A 22,349-nucleotide genomic window follows, 5' to 3' on the forward strand; every position below is an offset into this window, starting at 1 on the left:
AACCAGGCATCCTCTACTGACGGGATGAGGTCAATGTCATTCCAGGATACCCCGGCCAGGTCGATTTTAGGGAGCGTTTGACAGTGATGAGGGGTGGTCGTTTGACCGCAGACCCATTACGGATGCAGGCAATGATCGCTGAGGTGTATTTGGAGGGCGAGTTAGTTAGGATGATATCTATGAGGGTGCCCGTGTTCATGGATTTGGGGTTCTACCTGGTAGTTCATAGATAATTTGTGTGAGATTGAGGGCATCAAGCTTAGATTGTAGGATGGCCGGGGTGTTAAGCATGTCCCAGTTTAGGTCACCTAGCAGCACGAGCTCAGAAGATGGATGGGGGGGCAATCAATTCACATATGGTGTCCAGGGCACAGCTGGGGGCAGAGGGTGGTCTATAGCAAGCGGCAACGGTGAGAGACTTGTTTCTGGAAAGGTTAATTTTTAGAAGTAGAAGCTCGAATTGTGTTAGTACAGACCTGGATTGTAAGATGGAACTCTGCAGGTTATCTCTGCAGTAGATTGAAACACCGCCACCTTTGGCAGTTCTATCTTGGCGGAAAATGTTATAGTTAGGGATGGAAATTTCAGGGTTTTTGGTGGTTTTCCTAAGCCAGGATTCAGACATGGCTAAGACATCCGGGTTGGCAGAATGTGCTAAAGCAGTGAATAAAACAAACTTAGGGAGGAGGCTTCTAATGTTAACATGCATGAAACCAAGGCTTTTACAGTTGCAGAAGTTAACAACTGAGAGCACCTGGGGAGTAGGAGTGGAGCTTGGCACTGCAGGTCCTGGATTAACCTCTACATCACCAGAGGAGAAGTAGGATAAGGGTACGGCTAAAGGCTATAAGAACTGGCCGTCTAGCACGTTTGGAACAGAGAGTAAAGGGAGCAGGTTTCTGGGCACGATAGCATAGATTCAAGGCATAATGTACAGACAAAGGTAAACCTAGGCATTGAGTAATGATGGGAGAGATATAGTCTCTTGAGACGTTTAAACCAGGTGATGTCATCGCATATGTGGGAGGTGGAACAACATGGTTGGTTAAGGCATATTGATCAGGGCTAGAGGCTCTACAGTGAAATACGACAGTAATCACTAAGACAGTAATGGACAAGACATATTGATATTAGGGAGAGGCATGCGTAGCCAAGTGATCGTATGGGTCCAGTGGGTGGTTGGGCTGGCTGGGGACACGGCGATTCATACAGTTAGCAGGCCGGGGCTAGCAAGCTAGCATAAGGGCCTTAGATGGACGTCTCGATGGGGGGGAAGTCTGTTTTTGCCTCCTCGCGCAGTGACGTCGATTAGACCAGTCGTGGAATTAATAGGGTTCCAAGTAGCAGAGGGGTCCAAGTCCAATTGGCAAAATGGGTATAGTGGTCCAAGAAACTGGCCGGTGGATCAGCTAACAGTCCAATATGCTATAGATAGCTAGCAGGCCGCGGTTAGCAGAATGGGCCTTCAGGGGACGTCGCGCCTGAGGGGCCTGTCGGTATTCCAGTCGTGAAGGATCGGCCGGGTTCCGTGCCCCGTACCGACAGAAGGGGTCCGGAAATTGTAGCCAAGGAGTGGGCTTCAGGAGTAGCCCAGGAGCACTAGCCGGGAGATGGGTCTAGTATGGGCTAGCTCCAGGTTGGTTGGCGCTAGCTCCGGGACGGAAACATTAGCAAGGAGTTGTCAACCCGTGTTGCGGTTAGCTAGCTGCCATGATCCAGATGAAAAGGTTCAGAGTTTGCAGTAGGAATCCGGGGATATGGAGAGAGAGAGAGAGGTCCGGTATGTTCTGGTTTGAAACGCGTTGTACGAACTGGCGAGAGCTTTCCGAACTAAAGGTTAGCTGATGACCGCTAGCAGTGGTTAGCTGACTGATAGCTGGTAGCTAGTTAATTAGCTAGCTTCAGTTGAGGTATTCCAGTTCGAAGGTAAATAGAAATACTTTAGAAAAAAACAGATCCACACCACATTGGGTGAGGTGGGTTGCAGGAGAGTATTTTGAAGTTGAGGTTTAGGAAAAATATTGAAAAGAATGCGAAGAAAAATATATAAAAAGATATACATGGGACGAGACAAGGCAAAGATGTCTGACTGCTACGCCATCTTGGATATCCGAAGAATCTGATTTGATTTGTATGTTGTTCTGTCCTTGAGCTGTTCTTGTCTATTGAAGTTCTGTATTGTCATGTTTTGTGTGGACCCCAGGAAGAGTAGTTGCCGCTTTTGCAACAGCTAATGGGGATCCTAATAACCCCCCCCCCCCGACCTCACTAATGCTTGTGGCTGAATGTCCCCGTAGCAATGCTCCAACATCTAGTGGAAAGCCTTCCCAGAAGAGTTGAGGCGGTTATAGCAGCAAAGGGGGACCAACTCCATATTAATACCAATGATTTGGAATGAGATTTTCGACAAAGAGGTGTCCACATACTTTTGGTCATGTAGTGTAACACAATCACCTGTGGTACACTTTCTCATTAGTCCCTATACGGTATGTTATTTCCCTGTTGTCTGATCTACCTTCTGTCTTTCCCCTCAGGGAGGAGTGCAGCCCCGAGGGTACTGGAGCGTTACAAGGCTCGTAGTCAGGAGCAGGCATCTCTGAACCGTGGCCTGAGTCGCTCCATGGGTTCCCTCCCCATCCAGGACCTCCTGAGAGGTGAGGGGGCCCTGCCTGGTCCCTACCCACCATCGGACTACCATCCTGGGTCAGAGTCCTCCGCAGACCTCGAGCCCCAGCAGAGAGGCAGGCCGGTAGAGCTGGACAGGAGGTCCCTGCTCTATAGAGGAGACTCAACAGCCCAACACAAGAAGAACTGGGCGTCTTCTGTAGACCTGGCCCACATAGACCCGGATATGCTCCGCTTTGGAGCCCTTGAGGATGCCAGGCGGGGTAGCAGTGCCCTCAGTACCCGCTCAGGGGGAAGGCACAAGTCAGCCTCCCGGGTGTACCGGGATCGAGACAGGGAGAACCGCTACTCAGACTTTGGGGGATTGGAGACACCCAGGACGAAGGCCCACCACCACTCACCCCTGGCGGTCAACCAAGATCTGACCTCAGCCTATGACCGCATCAAGGAGAAGCAGAGGAAGCTGCAGGTGCTCCGCCAGGCCATGGATGGTGAGACTTTTTTTTCTTCTGGTTTTAATGGTAGGATAAGGAAGTAGATGAAGAGATTCAAATGTCAGGGGCACACAGGAGAGTGAATGAGACAGTGCTTGGACCACTATCTCGAGGTATGTGTGGTCTGGAGTCCGCAGCACTACCATGTAGACCAGACTCCTCCGTGGACCTGCTGCTATGAAATTGATAACTAGTAGTCTATCAGCTGTTGAGACGTTTAGAAAGGTGAAAAATGTGTGAGAGATGACATTACCAGAGCAGAGAGGCTGACTGGTTAGTGAGATGTTCTAGATGGCCGGGATGTGGGAAGCTGTGTTGGTCCAGGTGCATCCCAAATGGCATCCTATTCGCTGTAGTGAACTCATTTTTACCCCAGCTCTATGGACCCTGGTCAAAGTAGTACACTATAAAGTGAATAGGGTACCGTTTGGGATTAACACCCAGAGTGCATGAGACAGAGTGGCTGTGGTTTCCAAATGCCTGCTTTTTAATAAGAGACAGGATAATTCTAGCCCTTTAACCCTCTCTCACTTATAGCCAAGTCTGCCTCTCTCTCCTGCTCTTGTCTGTCTGTGTCTGTCTGTCTGTCTGTCTGTCTGTCTGTCTGTCTGTCTGTCTGTCTGTCTGTGTGTCTGTGTGTCTGTGACACACTGGTGCATGTTTGACACTGCTTGCATGCTGCAACCAGCCATGACAGCCGTAAGCTACTTGCCATGGCTCTTATTTAATTTCTGAGAAGTGTCACTGATATGAAGTCACATGGGACGTTAATGTTTATGTCCTTCTCTAATGCAGCGGTGTCTGGTGGCCATATGGAGGCTTTAGGGCTGGAGGGAGGGAGGGAGGGAGGGACGGATGAACGAGCTCCTATAATAAACCTCAGGCCTTCCTATCCGGCCTGCCTGCCCCTCCTCGGTTGCATCCCAATTGGCATCATATTCCCTTTTAAGTGCAGTACTTTTGACCAGGGCCCATACTACTCTGGTCAAAAGTAGCGCATTTTGTATGGAATAGGGTCCCAATATGGATGGCAGCTTGCTCTGTTTCTTTTCTCCTTCCTCTGTGGTTGTTTTTAAATGATGGCACAGCAGCGGTTAATGCTCTCTGGTTACCTCCATGTATATGGAGCTTTAATCTGTGACTTGCTCCTCGGGCTGCAGTGTACCAGCCTCCTCCTCTTTCCATCCTCCCCTCTCCTCTTTAACTTTTCTCACCCCTTACCAACATATGGAGCCTTAAACTGTGGCTTGTTCCTCCGGCTGCAGTTCAACACCACCCTTCTCTTTCCTCCTCCTCCTCCTCCACCACCCTCTCCCCTCCACCACCCTTCTTTCTTCCCCCACCACCCTTCTTTCTTCCCCCACCACCCTTCTCTTTCCTCCTCCTCCACCACCCTCTCCCCTCCACCACCCATCTCTTTCCTCTACCCCCCTCCTCTCCACTTCAGGGCCAAGGTGCTTCAATCAGGACTATAGTTTCCTAGCTTCCCTGAGGTCAGTAATTGGAGTCATGTGTAGCGGATGAGGGGAAATCCAAATGTTATTGGACTTTCCGGTGCTTGGCAGCGGGTCATGTGGCGCTCGAATAGGCTGGGCTGGGTTCTGTAATGGGCGGAGTTGAGCTGTGATTGGCTGGACCGGGCTCCGGAATGGGCTGGGATAGGATTGGCTGGGCTTGAGATATGATAGGATGGGCTTGGCTCCGGGATGGGATTGGCTAGACTGGGCTAGGATAGGATGGGCTGAGCTCCCGAATGGGTTGGAGAACGAGGGGAAGGGGCCTAACTAAACTAATTACCACAGTATTTCTAAATCGGGTTTTTCTGCTTGTTAACTTCAAAAGTTGTCGGCTGTCGCAAGGCTTCGTTAAGTCAGAAGGGAGGGAGGGCTTTTAACAAGAGGTTGACGGATGCTTGGCAATACTTTGGCTCAGAATAATTGTTGGGAATGCAGAAGCAGTAGCTGTTGAATCTAGTAGCTCTTGTATGTACAAGTCCATCAAATATTTTTCCTCTGGGTATAGCTAACCACCTTAATACAGTAAATGTGAGATACTATGAAACGGTGGTCAATCCATATATTGAAGAACATGTTGTGTGTCAACCTATGGTGGGTACAACACAACTTCAGATGACGTAAAATAGGGTCTGCTACAATATATGCGAATATGAAAAAAATCTAGTTTTTAGAATTTACATTTAAGGTTAAAAAAATATACATAAATAAAATAATGGAAACAACTGAGCACTTTCACGTCTAAAAAGCCACTTTCTGACCACTTCTACAATGGGCAAATATGAAAGGTTTCATTCAAATCAAAAGGGGTGCTTTCAAAGTGATTGAATTCAAATGGTTTACCCAAAGTCCTCTTGTTTTGTCTCTTACTCACCTTGCAGTGTGACTGAGCATGTGTTTGATTCACAGACCTAGATGATATGGTCCTCTAACGTAATCAGATACATAGGCTCAAATCTGTGTCAGATACCTGGTGTCAGGAGCAGAAACTGGGGAAAACGGTAGCTGCTGAGGATTGCATTGCTTTGCAGGGCAGAGAATATTTATCTCATTTTGGTAAGGGGTAAAACCCCCTGAAAAAAACACAATTCTGGAAAATGAACGCTTCTATCACACCAAAAACGTTTATTTCTTTGTATCATGTTTTGCACTGTAAAACAAACTTCAGTTACCGGAAATGCTGAGTTCTAGTAAGCTATCATTATCCAGTTAGCATATGTTCTAGTGGGAGGGAGGCTCTTCTGCTAGTAAGCTATCATTATCCAGTTAGCATATGTTCTAGTGGGAGGGAGGCTCTTCTGCTAGTAAGCTATCATTATCCAGTTAGCATATGTTCTAGTGGGAGGGAGGCTCTTCTCCGAGTAAGCTATCATTATCCAGTTAGCATATGTTCTAGTGGGAGGGAGGCTCTTCTGCTAGTAAGCTATCATTATCCAGTTAGCATATGTTATAGTGGGAGGGAGGCTCTTCTGCTAGTAAGCTATCATTATCCAGTTAGCATATGTTCTAGTGGGAGGGAGGCTCTTCTGCTAGTAAGCTATCATTATCCAGTTAGCATATGTTCTAGTGGGAGGGAGGCTCTTCTCCGAGTAAGCTATCATTATCCAGTTAGCATATGTTCTAGTGGGAGGGAGGCTCTTCTGCTAGTAAGCTATCATTATCCAGTTAGCATATGTTCTAGTGGGAGGGAGGCTCTTCTGCTAGTAAGCTATCATTATCCAGTTAGCATATGTTCTAGTGGGAGGGAGGCTCTTCTGCTAGTAAGCTATCATTATCCAGTTAGCATATGTTCTAGTGGGAGGGAGGCTCTTCTCCGAGTAAGCTATCATTATCCAGTTAGCATATGGTCTAGTGGGCGGGATGCTCTTCTTCTGCTTCCTCCTTGGAGCCACCAGACTGTAAATAATCCCCTCTTTCTCTCTGTTTGAACATCGCTGAAGGCAATAGCTTCTATGCTGTCACACATTCAACAGCAAGGACTTTCTTCAGAGCTTGTTTTCCAACTCACCTAAGGCCCTATTCCCACTAGGAGATATGCAGGAGAGTCTGAGGAGCGGGGTGGTGAAAGAGAATTAGACTTTGGAAGTCACAACAAGAAGGCAAGGATGTCATGTGAAATTCTTTTGTCTGCAGCTCAAATTGACCATAAATGTCCCAGTAGCCACTAGCCAGTAAGCACAAACTGTTCAAAAATGACAAACAACTCGCAGGGTTCTGGTTCCGGTGGCATGCGTTGAAACGTGTGGCCTTATCGTGGTTTTCTTTTGCTGAATGACGACGAATAAACAGACTTGTTTTCTAAATTTGTCAATTGTAAACACCATATTAAGGTGTGGCACATTCATTGTGTAACAAGTATCCGAGAGATTGTTTGTGAGGAGATTACCTCTGCCCTTGCAATTAAAACTGGTAAATGAATCACTCGCATTGCTCCCTTTTGAAAGTGTATGCCTATTCAACTAAAGTGGACAGTCAGTTGAAGGCAGCCAATGAGACAGAGGTACAACTCCATGACCTGGATACAACGTGCGCCAAGTTAGAAGGGAAATCAATCTCTTAATAGAGAAAATAGAATCACCTTAAGTTATTCACTTAAATTCAATGTGCGGATAATAGGATTTGAAACTGTCGTGGAAACGAGCAACACAACTTATTTTATGAGCAGTCTTTTCTATGAACTGGTCAGGCAGGAGAAGCTGGGTCCCATGATGCTAATTAACACTGCACTGGTCCTCTCCGGAATTGATCTTGCTGTATGATTGTACGAATCCACAGAAGTCAAAGAACAAATTGTTCGCCTTGCAGCGGAACCGGGGAGGGCTCTGACCTAATGTGGAGAAGAGGATCAGCATCTACCCAGACCTGAGTGCTGACTGCTAAAACAGAGGGAAACATTCAATGAAGTGAGATCCAAGCTATGTAGGCTAAATCTGAGATATGGCTTCATCCACCCGGCAAAACTCTTCTTCACCTTCCAGAATACAACACATTCTCTTCTGCCAAAGCAGCTCAAGACTTCTTTGAGAATATTATTAATAACATATATTTTTTAACAATGGTAACGCTAGCTATTCTCTCGTGGAATTTTAAAGGCCTTAATAGTCCTATTAAACCTTCCAATTGTCTTGATATTCTAGCAAGAAACGATGTTTATATAGCCATGTTCCAAGAAACACACCTGTTTCAAAAGGACACAGAGAATAGAATAGAGAATAGAGAACCATTTGTACAAACTGGCTACTTTTTCATCATTCCCAAACAAAACTAAGTGTATTCATAATGATACATAAGAAACTCAATCACCATCTTGGGTAAAGGCGAAGACCAAGAAGGGAGAAACACTTCCCTTAATGTATTCAAAATGGAAAGAAAATGACCTTTTATTCATGCGTGTGCGCTCCAAATTCATATTATCCTATTTTGTTTTTCTCTCTATCATTAGCATTAACTTAATTCCATTTGGTTATTGTGACCGACATGAATGTCATTTTGGACATGCGAGACTACAATCCACACACAACCAAGGCTCTCCAGCGTATACTTTCTGATTTACAACCTCATTGATGCCCGTTGAGCACATAATCCTAAAGCAGAAGTGTACACTGTCTACTCAAACAGGCATAAGTCATTCTCACAAATTGAATTCAAACTATCTACACAATCTATTGTCTTTTCATTAATAAAAATAGTGCCTTCTGAAAGTATTCAGACCCCTTGACTTTTTCCATATTTTGTTAGGTTTCAGCCTTATTCTAAAATATATTTTTTTTGAATGTCCCTCATCAATCTACACAAAATATCCCCAAAAATGTTGCTAATTTTATAAAAATAGCACTGAAATACATTTATATAATTATTCAGACCCTTTACTCAGTACTTTGTTGAAGCACTTTTGGCAGCAATTACAGCCTCGAGTCTTCTTGGGTATGACGCTACAAGCTTGGCACACCTGTATTTGGGGAGTTTCTCACATTCTTCTCTGCAGATCCTCTCAAGCTCTGTCAGGTTGGATGGGGGAGCATTGCTACACAGCTATTTTCAGGTCTCTCCAGAGATGTTTGATCGGGTTCAAGTCCGGGCTCTGGCTGGGCAACTCAAGGACATTGAGACTTTTCCCGAAGCCACTGTTGGAAGGTGAACCTTTGCCCCAGTCTAAGGTCCTGAGTTCTCTGGAGTAGGTTTTCATCAAAGATCTCTCTGTACTTTACTCCGTTCATTTTTGCCTCAATGGTTATCCCATCTCCACAGAGGAACTCTAGACCGTTGTCAGAGTGACCGTCGGGTTCTTGGTCCCCTCCCTGACCAAGGCCCTTCTCCCCCGATTGCTCTGTTTGGCCTGGTGGCCAGTTTTAACGAAGATTCTTGCTGGTTCCAAACGTCTTCCATATAAGAATGATGGAGGCCACTGTGTTCTTGGACTTTCAATGCTGCAGTAAGAACTCCATCTCTACTTATGGAATCACAATCGTTTCCCATTTTAAATGCTTGTAGATATATTTCCTTCCTTTAGATAAAACCATTGCCAGAAACTTTAACAGAACGCTCAAATAAATTAAATCCGACCTCTTTAGATGGAATAATATTCCAGTTGCTTTAACCGGCAGATACCTATTGTCAAAATGTATACATTGCCACGGCAGAATTTCTGTAGTTCAGTGCTTCCCATGGTTCCCCCTTTTGGCTATTGGGATACAATTCCTAGTGTGGATTCAACATTTATATGGCAAGGTTAACGATCCCGAATAAAACATTTTAAAAGTACTATCACGTACCAAACTTTAAATTGTATTTCCAGGCACTAGCATTTCACCCCATCCTAAATTGGTTTAGACATGATTCTTCAGCCCCCTGGCTGAGTAAAGAGAAATATGGTGTCTCCTATTGCCCTGGAAGAGGTGGTCTTCATTGATCGGTCCCTTAATATAATATGGTATCTCCTATTGCCCTGGAAGAGGTGGTATTCACGGATACTGTATATTCCTTAGACAATGTAAACTACGCTTTGGTCCTATTAATGCTCACAATTTCTATTTGGCGCCAAATTGCCAAACAATATAACTGGGAATCAAAATCTCATGCCTGTACTCCAATATTTCACAATAATGCCTTGCGATCTGGAGTGTGGCCTTTATCATCTACCCCCAATGGTCCAAATAAGGAATCCATACGCTTGCCGATTTTATGATGGACAGTAATGAAAACATTCCAAGATTTTAAAGATACATGCACATTCCCGGGCAACTCCCCTTCTCTATATTTACAACTTAGGACAGCTATGCTGACCTATGAGTCCCTTGGCTAACCCAACTACCGAACCCCATCCAATGATGACATTTATAAATAAATTATCTGGGCTTCCACCTTTAGAAAGTACTCAACCCCCTTGACTTTTTCCACATTTTGTTACATTACAGCCTTATTCTAAAATTGAGTAAAAATACAAAATCCTCAGCAATCTGAGGAGTATTCAGACCCTTTTCTATGAGACTCAAAATTGAGCTCAGGTGCTTCCTGTTTCCATTGATCATCCTTGATGTTTCTACAACTTGATTGGAGTCCACCTGTGGTAAATTCAATTGATTGGACATGATTTGGAAAGGCGTGCACACACCTGTCTATAAGGTCCCACAGTTGACAGTGCATGTCAGAGCAAAAACTAGGACATGGGGTTGAAGGAATTGTCCGTAGAGCTCCGAGACAGGATTTTGTCGAGGCACAGTTCTGGGGAATGGCACCAAAAAATTACTGCACCATTGAAGGTCCCCAAGAACACAGTGGCCTCCATTTAAGAATGGATGAAGTTTGGAACTACCAAGACTCTTCCTAGAGCTGACCGCCCGGCTAAACTGAGCAATTGGGAGAGAAGGTTGATCAGGGAGGTGACAAAGAACCCAATGGTCACTCTGACAGAGCCTTCCAGAAGGACAACCATCTCTGCAGCACTGCACCAATCAGGCCTTTATGGTAGTGGCCAGACAGAAGCCGCTCCTCAGTAAAAGGCACATGACAGCCCGCTTGAAGTTTGCCAAAAGGCACCTAAGACTCTGACCATGAGAAACAAGATTCTCTGGTCTGACGAAACCAAGATTGAACTCTTTGGCCTGAATGCCAAGCATCACGTCTGAAGGAAACCTGGCACCATCCCTACAGTGAAGAATGGTGGTGGCAGCATCATGCTGTGGGAAGGTTTTTCTGCAGCAGGGACTGGGAGACTAGTCAGGATCAAGGAAAAGATGAACAGAGGAAAGTACAGAGATCCTTGATGAAAACCTGCTCTAGAGCAATCGGGACCTCAGACTGGGGTGAAGGTTCACCTTCTGTCAGGAGGACCCTAGGCACACAGCCAAGACAATGCAGGAGTGGCTTCGGGACTAGTCTCTGAATATCCTTTAGTGGCCCAGCCAGAGCCTGAACTTGAACCCGTTCGAACGTCTCTGAAGAGACCAGCAGGGTCAGCAAGAAGTCATCGGGGGGGGAGGTTTAGAACGTTGCTTCTAAACCGTACTGAATGATGCAGCCAAACCGTAGTACACTACTGAATGACGCAACGATTCACAAGAATGTATGTGCAGACAATTAAAGGGTTTATTTTCTCATCTGTAGGATACTCATTAAGTTTTAGCTTCAAGACAAAAGCGCAGAGTTGGTAATAGCATGTCTTCAATTGTGGCAAAAGCAAGTTGCGACTGAATGTGGGTATAAGTGAATTCACTGCAATTAGCTATTTTATATGGGAGCCCATACCACCACCATTTAAAAAAATATATTTTAATGAAATGCCTCATGATTTGCTGCAGGTAGCCTACTGATAACAACCACAGCTGCAGGTAGCCTAGAGCAGCCTACTGATAACAACCACAGCTGCAGGTAGCCTAGAGCAGCCTACTGATGACAACCACAGCTGCAGGTAGCCTAGAGCAGCCTACTGATAACAACCACAGCTGCAGGTAGCCTAGAGCAGCCTACTGATGACAACCACAGCTGCAGGTAGCCTAGAGCAGCCTACTGATGACAACCACAGCTGCAGGTAGCCTAGAGCAGCCTACTGATGACAACCACAGCTGCAGGTAGCCTAGAGCAGCCTACTGATGACAACCACAGCTGCAGGTAGCCTAGTGCAGCCTACTGATGACAACCACAGCTGCAGGTAGCCTAGTGCAGCCTACTGATGACAACCACAGCTGCAGGTAGCCTAGAGCAGCCTACTGATGACAACCACAGCTGCAGGTAGCCTAGAGCAGAATCTGATCCCATCTGGTCCAGGGGAAAGCTATGTATTTATAACCTAAATTAGGCACATTTTATTTGTGTTCTGAGAAAATGTGAATGTCATCAAATTTGGTTTATATTCAAACTTCAGGTGGTTAGGCTACCTACGCCTTTTTAATCCAAGATAATTGACAGGAATGAATCAATCAACACAATGGTGATGAAATACTGTGAGTATTTTTTAAATTACAGATGCAAAGGTCTTCATGATGCAACCCTGCATACAGCCAGTCTAGCCCTGTTTTAGTTTTTGTCCAATCGCAGTTGTCTCTTTGTCTGTGTAAAGGGTTTGTTTTCATCGTTCCTAGGGCCAGGAGTTTTTTATTTATAAACCGTATGATCAGATTTAGAAAAGTAATCTGGTTCCATCATAGCCCATATAAAACCTTAAATAAATAAATAAATAAATATATATATATTTTTTTTTTTACAGTAGATGTATTACTACATTATAAGCAACAACCGCAGTTGGTTAGGGCAGCGTACTACCTCAACTCTCCCCAGGAAAACAACCCCCCCCCCCCCCACCACCACCACTTTTGCTTCCATAGTTTTACGTGGCTCAGTGCAACCAGATGCTACTGCGACATTTTCAGAATGTAACAGGCTGTTACTGCAATTTCAGGTAAAAACACAATAAAACAAGTCTATACATTCAGCTGTTTCAAGAACATGGCTCTACTATTACCATTTAGTCTGTAGCAATGTTGGCTTAATGAGACAATTCTGTTTAGACTGCCGTGCTTCGGGGGGGGGGGCGCAACTATCAGTGTGGGTATCGAGCGCTACCTCTGGAGGTACTGGTTGAGACGTAGCAAGTCCGCTAGTTTACATTTGAGTAATATGTTTAGCAGACTGTATTTTTAGGAAAGGTGTAGTTCATGTGAAGAGGCTCTAAGAGTGTTCAGAATGTTGATTGACAGGCTGAGAGGAAAAACAACCAGTTATAATGAATAAAGTCATACCGTATATTTAAATCACTACTACTCTGATGGAAACACTGTGGAATCTTTTTGTGGCTATAAAATTTATGCCACAAATTGGAGTGGAATTTCCCTAGTGTCTCTTCCCTAGTGTGACTCAGATTAACATAGTGGGGCCTTTCCTTCTCTCTCCCCTAGTGTGCGACTCAGATTAACATAGTGGGGCCTTTCCTTCTCTCTCCCCTAGTGTGCGACTCAGATTAACATAGTGGGGCCTTTCCTTTTCTCTCCCCTAGTGTGTGACTCAGATAAACATAGTGGGGCCTTTCCTTCTCTCTCCCCTAGTGTGCGACTCAGATTAACATAGTGGGGCCTTTCCTTCTCTCTCCCCTAGTGTGCGACTCAGATTAACATAGTGGGGCCTTTCCTTCTCTCTCCACTAGTGTGTGACTCAGATTAACATAGTGGGGCCTTTCCTTCTCTCTCCCCTAGTGTGCGACTCAGATTAACATAGTGGGGCCTTTCCTTCCCTCTCCACTAGTGTGTGACTCAGATTAACATAGTGGGGCCTTTCCTTCTCTCCACTAGTGTGTGACTCAGATTAACATAGTGGGGCCTTTCCTTCTCTCTCCACTAGTGTGTGACTCAGATTAACATAGTGGGGCCTTTCCTTCTCTCTCCACTAGTGTGTGACTCAGATTAACATAGTGGGGCCTTTCCTTCTCTCTCCCCTAGTGTGTGACTCAGATTAACATAGTGGGGCCTTTCCTTCTCTCTCCCCTAGTGTGTGACTCAGATTAACATAGTGGGGCCTTTCCTTCTCTCTCCACTAGTGTGTGACTCAGATTAACATAGTGGGGCCTTTCCTTCTCTCTCCCCTAGTGTGCGACTCAGATTAACATAGTGGGGCCTTTCCTTCTCTCTCCCCTAGTGTGCGACTCAGATTAACATAGTGGGGCCTTTCCTTCTCTCTCCACTAGTGTGTGACTCAGATTAACATAGTGGGGCCTTTCCTTCTCTCTCCCCTAGTGTGCGACTCAGATTAACATAGTGGGGCCTTTCCTTCTCTCTCCCCTAGTGTGTGACTCAGATAAACATAGTGGGGCCTTTCCTTCTCTCTCCCCTAGTGTGTGACTCAGATAAACATAGTGGGGCCTTTCCTTCTCTCTCCCCTAGTGTGCGACTCAGATTAACATAGTGGGGCCTTTCCTTCTCTCTCCCCTAGTGTGTGACTCAGATTAACATAGTGGGGCCTTTCCTTCTCTCTCCCCTAGTGTGTGACTTAGATAAACATAGTGGGGCCTTTCCTTCTCTCTCCCCTAGTGTGTGACTTAGATTAACATAGTGGGGCCTTTCCTTCACTTTCCCCTAGTGTGTGACTCAGATTAACATAGTGGGGCCTTTCCTTCTCTCTCCCCTAGTGTGTGACTTAGATTAACATAGTGGGGCCTTTCCTTCACTTTCCCCTAGTGTGTGACTCAGATTAACATAGTGGGGCCTTTCCTTCTCTCTCCCCTAGTGTGTGACTTAGATTAACATAGTGGGGCCTTTCCTTCACTTTCCCCTAGTGTGACTCAGATAAACATAGTGGGGCCTTTCCTTCACTTTCCCCTAGTGTGACTCAGATAAACATAGTGAGGCCTTTCCTTCTCTCTCTGCTAGTGTGTGTGTTGGTGATTATTGCCTTGGAAGCAGAAAATCCAAACAGTTATAAAATAGAAAGACAAAAAATTAATGAATCAATTATCAAATGATTCACTGGGAGGATTAGATCTTCAAAGTAAACTATTCATCTTCCCACACACACACACACACACAGTCTCTCTTTCCCACTCTGCCCTGTTCTCCTTCCTCCCTTCCCTCTGCGGAGTGTGTTGGCGTGGGGAATGTGCTGAGATGTTCATTCCAGATTAGCTGGGGGTGTGTCTGTGTGTTTGAGCCTGGCCCTCCTCGGCTCTTTATCCTCTGTGTCTTGGCCTTGACTGCCACCCTCCCACAGCCTGTGTGACGATGCCTAAGTCAGTACAGGGCTGGATGGCCTTACCACGTTACCGTTTCTCTCCCAGAGAGGAGTCGTGGCTCTTTTTTGATTTGTTGACAGCAGACTGTGTGAGTGGAGGCAGCAGGAAGCACCTGTGTAGAATACAGATGTGTGTCTTGTCCTCTGGGAGTCTTTCTGGCTACTCTGACTGCATGAAGCATCATGTCACCTTTACTGCTGGTCTGCTCCTCTCGCTCTCTCTCAGCAGAGCTGTTAGTCTAATGGTGAAAACAGATTGATTTAATGACATTTTTTTTTTTTGTCTGAATTAAATTAAAGGTTAATGGTTGGTTAAAAGTAATAGAGCTCCCATTCGAAATTCATTATCAGGAGGCCATCCCTTTTAAACCACTGTCCACACCCTCTCTTCTTTATAGTTAGATACCGCTGGTCTATATTACCCGGCTGGGCTATATTACCCCGCTGGGCTATATTACCCGGCTGGGCTATATTACCACACAGACGTATCAAGACAGATAGTTGAGATCAGGCAAGTAAATGCACGTTTTGCTCTAGTTTTGACTAGGAAAGTCAGCTGAATGGGAGGTAAACCGGGTGAAGAGTGTATAGCGTCTGAACTGAACGTGTATGTCGGACGGCAAAGGTCATAGTGAATGATTTTAAAATAACAAAAACATATATACACCGGTGTATTTAGACGGACGGCACGTTCACAACCTGCGTTAGACTGAGTCTGTATGATACAACAACTTATCTCTTCATCAACGTGACGGAGACTACTAATGATCCCCTCTTCAGTACCACAACCGTTCAGAGAGGTCACGGCACTGAACCTTATCAGGGTTGGTGGAACAACGGGGCCGGAAGGAGGACCGGAAATAAAGAGAAGTCATGTTAAACAGGATGGGATCAGACATGGTTGGTACTGTTGTAGACGTGTGTTAAACAGGATCAGACGTGTTGGTACTGTTGTAGACGTGTGTTAAACAGGATCAGACATGTTGGTATTGTTGTAGACGTGTGTTAACAGGATGGGGTCAGACGTGTTGGTACTGTTGTAGACGTGTGTTAACAGGATCAGACATGTTGGTACTGTTGTAGACGTGTGTTAAACAGGATCAGACATGTTGGTACTGTTGTAGACGTGTGTTAACAGGATCAGACATGTTGGTACTGTTGTAGAAGTGTGTTAACAGGGTCAGACATGTTGGTACTGTTGTAGACATGTTAACAGGATCAGACATGTTGGTACTGTTGTAGACTAAACCAGCCTCTCTCTCTCACACTCACACACACACATCTTTTGATTGTACGTTTCCACTGTCTCATGAGTCATTTGGCTCAGTCAGTGTGTCACTCACGAGGCTTTTGCCTCAGAGCTGCTGCTGGTGGGCAGAATGACAGAATCTCCATTTGACATACCTTTGCTGTCGGAAATGTATGTACGTGCGCGCACACATGATGAAAATATATTTAGCTTACAATTATCCATGAAAGATGTCCCTTGAATCATTTGATTGGTTGTAGGCCTACAAAAAACCATAACCACTTGACCCCGCCCTGTAGCATTTAGTAAGGTCTTCAAAGCCAATGTCAGATTTATTTACTACTTTTACTTACTTAATCATCTTTATTCCCAATGGGACAGACGTAAGTCAGGGTCAGTGTGAATCCGCTTTATTCTCTGAGATCTGGAGTCGCAGTGGAAGGATCTGAGGAACTATTTTTTTGTCAACAGGTGAACCGGTCGATCGTGGCCTACTCACTCAGCATCGATATCCCTGTTGCTTTAAGTGTCTTACCATTCTGCTCTGCTCAGCTCATTGTTTACATAAGACACCAAATAGGCCAGAAACCTACTGTACTGACAAGTGTTTTTTAACCCCAAGCCCACATGAGAAATCTCTGAAGAATGTTGTTTTTAAATATGTGCAGTAGCATGGAGTGAGCAGGACTTTCTGGTTTTGTAAAGACTTGAAGGTATGTTGGACTGACGTCATGGGTTTTACCACAGAGAGGTGTACTACAAAGCAGGTTCAATGAGTTAGCTAGCTAACTTACCTAAATATTCAAGCGTATCCTTTTTTTAAAGGATACGCTTGAGGTGTGCGTGGTCTAATTGACTCAACCAAAAACACATCTAAGTTTGTTTTTCTGATTGATTTAAGAAAGCTAATGGTGATTTCTGGTTCTTTATTCAAAGTTAGATGGCTAACTCATTGAACCCGCTTTTGTAGTGTACCTCTCGGAGGTTACATATTTTATTAATCAAATGTTTATTTGTGTTTTTATAAAATAGTAACGTTCAAATATATCACAGTCCGCATTTTGGAATGACAGAATGCATTTTAAACGTGTGGTTGTGCATTGATAAGCGCAGCGCAGCGACATTAACGTTAAGTAATAAAGTAAAGACACCACAGAAACCCTCTTACACCCGTAGCCTGATGAATTTGCCAGATCTCTTTTCGTTCATTTTCATTTCGGGCACAAATGGAAAATATGGCACTGACTCACCAATGGATTGATCTTTTAGCATTGTCTCATTGAAGAGTTCGGACTCACCCATGGAGTCTAGTCAGATCTCCTCTCACAGCCAGCCAACCCTGCCTCTAATCCATCGAGTCAGATCTCCTCTCACAGCCAGCCAACCCTGCCTCTAATCCATCGAGTCAGATCTCCTCTCACTCAGCCAGCCAACCCTGCCTCTAATCCATCTAGTCAGATCTCTCACACAGCCAGCCAACCCTGCCTCTAATCCATCTAGTCAGCTATCTTGTCACACAGCCAGCCAACCCTGCCTCTAATCCATCTAGTCAGATCTCTCACTCAGCCAGCCAACCCTGCCTCTAATCCATCTAGTCAGATCTCTCACTCAGCCAGTCAACCCTGCCTCTAATCCATCTAGTCAGCTATCCTGTCACACAGCCAGTCAACCCTGCCTCTAATCCATCTAGTCAGATCTCCTCTCACACAGCCAGCCAACCCTGCCTCTAATCCATCTAGTCAGATCTCCTCTCACACAGCCAGCCAACCCTGCCTCTAATCCATCTAGTCAGATCTCCTCTCACACAGCCAGCCAACCCTGCCTCTAATCCATCGAGTCAGATCTCCTCTCACACAGCCAGTCAACCCTGCCTCTAATCCATCTAGTCAGATCTCCTCTCACACAGCCAGCCAACCCTGCCTCTAATCCATCTAGTCAGATCTCCTCTCACACAGCCAGCCAACCCTGCCTCTAATCCATCGAGTCAGATCTCCTCTCACACAGCCAGTCAACCCTGCCTCTAATCCATCTAGTCAGATCTCCTCTCACACAGCCAGCCAACCCTGCCTCTAATCCATCGAGTCAGATCTCCTCTCACACAGCCAGTCAACCCTGCCTCTAATCCATCTAGTCAGATCTCCTCTCACACAGCCAGCCAACCCTGCCTCTAATCCATCTAGTCAGATCTCCTCTCACACAGCCAGCCAACCCTGCCTCTAATCCATCGAGTCAGATCTCCTCTCACACAGCCAGTCAACCCTGCCTCTAATCCATCTAGTCAGATCTCCTCTCACACAGCCAGCCAACCCTGCCTCTAATCCATCTAGTCAGCTATCTTGTCACACAGCCAGCCAACCCTGTCTCTAATCCATCTAGTCAGATCTCTCACACAGCCAGCCAACCCTGTCTCTAATCCATCTAGTCAGATCTCTCACACAGCCAGCCAACCCTGCCTCTAATCCATCTAGTCAGCTATCTTGTCACACATCCAGCCAACCCTGTCTCTAATCCATCTAGTCAGATCTCTCACACAGCCAGCCAACCCTGCCTCTAATCCATCTAGTCAGCTATCCTGTCACACAGCCAGCCAACCCTGCCTCTAATCCATCTAGTCAGCTATCTTGTCACACAGCCAGCCAACCCTGTCTCTAATCCATCTAGTCAGATCTCTCACACAGCCAGCCAACCCTGCCTCTAATCCATCTAGTCAGATCTCCTCTCACACAGCCAGCCAACCCTGCCTCTAATCCATCTAGTCAGATCTCCTCTCACACAGCCAGCCAACCCTGTCTCTAATCCATCTAGTCAGATCTCTCACACAGCCAGCCAACCCTGCCTCTAATCCATCTAGTCAGCTATCTTGTCACACATCCAGCCAACCCTGCCTCTAATCCATCTAGTCAGCTATCTTGTCACACAGCCAGCCAACCCTGTCTCTAATCCATCTAGTCAGATCTCTCACACAGCCAGCCAACCCTGTCTCTAATCCATCTAGTCAGCTATCCTGTCACACAGCCAGCCAACCCTGTCTCTAATCCATCTAGTCAGCTATCCTGTCACACAGCCAGCCAACCCTGCCTCTAATCCATCTAGTCAGCTATCTTGTCACACAGCCAGCCAACCCTGCCTCTAATCCATCTAGTCAGATCTCTCACACAGCCAGCCAACCCTGCCTCTAATCCATCTAGTCAGCTATCTTGTCACACAGCCAGCCAACCCTGCCTCTAATCCATCTAGTCAGATCTCCTCTCACACAGCCAGCCAACCCTGCCTCTAATCCATCTAGTCAGCTATCTTGTCACACAGCCAGCCAACCCTGCCTCTAATCCATCTAGTCAGCTATCTTGTCACACAGCCAGCCAACCCTGCCTCTAATCCATCTAGTCAGATCTCCTCTCACACAGCCAGCCAACCCTGCCTCTAATCCATCTAGTCAGATCTCCTCTCACACAGCCAGCCAACCCTGTCTCTAATCCATCTAGTCAGATCTCTCACACAGCCAGCCAACCCTGCCTCTAATCCATCTAGTCAGCTATCTTGTCACACATCCAGCCAACCCTGCCTCTAATCCATCTAGTCAGCTATCTTGTCACACAGCCAGCCAACCCTGTCTCTAATCCATCTAGTCAGATCTCTCACACAGCCAGCCAACCCTGTCTCTAATCCATCTAGTCAGCTATCCTGTCACACAGCCAGCCAACCCTGTCTCTAATCCATCTAGTCAGCTATCCTGTCACACAGCCAGCCAACCCTGCCTCTAATCCATCTAGTCAGCTATCTTGTCACACAGCCAGCCAACCCTGCCTCTAATCCATCTAGTCAGATCTCTCACACAGCCAGCCAACCCTGCCTCTAATCCATCTAGTCAGCTATCTTGTCACACAGCCAGCCAACCCTGCCTCTAATCCATCTAGTCAGATCTCCTCTCACACAGCCAGCCAACCCTGCCTCTAATCCATCTAGTCAGCTATCTTGTCACACAGCCAGCCAACCCTGCCTCTAATCCATCTAGTCAGATCTCCTCTCACACAGCCAGCCAACCCTGCCTCTAATCCATCTAGTCAGCTATCCTGTCACACAGCCAGCCAACCCTGCCTCTAATCCATCTAGTCAGCTATCCTCACACAGCCAGCCAACCCTGCCTCTAATCCATCTAGTCAGCTATCTTGTCACACAGCCAGCCAACCCTGCCTCTAATCCATCTAGTCAGCTATCTTGTCACACAGCCAGCCAACCCTGCCTCTAATCCATCTAGTCAGCTATCTTGTCACACAGCCAGCCAACCCTGCCTCTAATCCATCTAGTCAGATCTCCTCTCACACAGCCAGCCAACCCTGCCTCTAATCCATCTAGTCAGCTATCCTGTCACACAGCCAGCCAACCCTGCCTCTAATCCATCTAGTCAGCTATCCTGTCACACAGCCAGCCAACCCTGCCTCTAATCCATCTAGTCAGCTATCCTGTCACACAGCCAGCCAACCCTGCCTCTAATCCATCTAGTCAGCTATCCTCTCACACAGCCAGCCAACCCTGACTCTAATCCATCTAGTCAGCTATCCTGTCACACAGGCCTGCCTGTCTTTAATCCATTTTGTCAGCTCGCCTGTCACAAAGCCAGCCCTGCTGCTATTCCATCTAGTCAGCGCTCCTCTCACACAGCCCTGCCTCTTTCCTTGCCCGAGGCTGTTAAGACTAGAGGAATATTCACAACGCTTTGCAGCGTCAAGCTAGCTGGCTTCACCTATTAATTATGATATTTTCTATCTGATTTATAGGGACTTTTCATGACATCTTTCCATGTTTGTTTACTTTCCTGGTATGAGTTATTTGTTTTCTTACTGTTGTCTCCAACAGGTTTAATGTGTTTGTTCACAAACTATTTTGGAGAATCAAATTCCCCCAGCAGTTGGAAAGGAACCGCTGCTCTGAGTTCTCAGGCTGTGTCCCAGATGGAACCCTATTCCCTATATAGTGCACTACTTTAGACCAGAGCCCTATGGTTCCCTATTTAGTGCAGAGCCCTATGGAACCCTAGTCCCTATATAGTGTACTACTTTTAACCAGAGCCCATATAGGGAATAGGGTGGCATTTGTGACACTGCCTCAGTCTCACCACCACGTGTAGACTCCATTTCCCCTGAGTTAGAACGTCTTCACTGCTAATCAGTCAAATCCTCTTAAAACAAATTTATTTAAATGTATTTGGTCGGGACATAAAATATGGCATCTTGGCTCACTAGTTTTTCTGTGTCAAAATGAAAAACCTACTTTGCATGATTTTATAGCCATAACTCAGAGTGATGCTGTGTCTACGGATGTGTTGGAGCTGTGAAAGCAAAACGTGACTATGATGCAGTGGATGTTCGCTCATGAAAATTCACTGAGTGTACAAAACATTAGGAACACCTCCCTAATATTGAGTTGCACCCTATTTTTGCTTTCAAAACAGCCTTATTTCATCAGGGCATGGACTCTACAAGTTCTCGAAAGCGTTCTATCGGGAAGCAAATTGACTCCAGTGCTTCCCACAGTTGTGTCAAATTGGCTGGATGTCCTTTGGGTGGTGGACCATTCTTGATACACTGAAAACTGTTGAGCATGAAAAACCCAGCAGCTTTGCAGTTCTTGACACACTCAAACTGGTGCGCCTGGCACCTACTACCATACCCCGTTCAAAGGCACTTTTGTCTTGCCCCATTAAATCTTTTGTCTTGCCCATTCACCCTCTGAATGGCACACATACACAATCCATGTCTCAATTGTCTCAAGGTTTAAAAATCCTTCTTTAACCTGTCTCTTCATCTACACTGATTTTGAAGTGGATTTAACAGGTGCCATCAATAAGGGATCATATCTTTCACCTGGATTCACCTGGTCAGTCTGTCATGGAAAGAGCAGGTGTTCCTAATGTCTTATACACGGTCTATTTGACACACTGCAGCTTCTCTACTATGAGTAAATGTCTGTCTTTCAGAGCATAGAGATCCAATATAATAACTCTGATTTTAATATGTCTATCTTTCAGATCCTCTCCACTCCCATCGGAGGTACCACAGTGACTACAGCTCGTCCAGCGAGAGCCCCTCTGTAGCATCCTCCGACACCGACTACAGACAAGGTAGCATATCATTCAAGCCAGTCCTTTTTTAAACTTTAAAATACAAAAACTGCATGTTCATTACACACGAGGTGTTTCAAATTCCACAGCGAAAGAGGAAAATGTGTCACTGAATGTAGATTCGTTATGAGTCATGT

The 22,349-nt window shown here is 45.8% G+C and overlaps 1 protein-coding gene across 3 annotated transcripts in view; it reads left to right on the forward strand.

Annotated features, from left to right (window-relative positions):
• The window catches only part of ptpn13 (protein tyrosine phosphatase non-receptor type 13), a 125,100-nt gene that overhangs the window by 54,945 nt on the left and 47,806 nt on the right, over positions 1-22,349 (forward strand). For all 3 annotated transcript variants that reach the window (XM_071341688.1, XM_071341697.1, XM_071341705.1), the window contains exons 7-8: positions 2,535-3,116; positions 22,120-22,212. In XM_071341688.1, coding sequence (XP_071197789.1) covers positions 2,535-3,116; positions 22,120-22,212 — 675 coding nt within the window. The remainder of the gene's footprint in view (positions 1-2,534; positions 3,117-22,119; positions 22,213-22,349) is intronic.

Source organism: Salvelinus alpinus, chromosome 1, assembly GCF_045679555.1.
Source record: "Salvelinus alpinus chromosome 1, SLU_Salpinus.1, whole genome shotgun sequence".
NCBI lineage: Eukaryota > Metazoa > Chordata > Actinopteri > Salmoniformes > Salmonidae > Salvelinus > Salvelinus alpinus.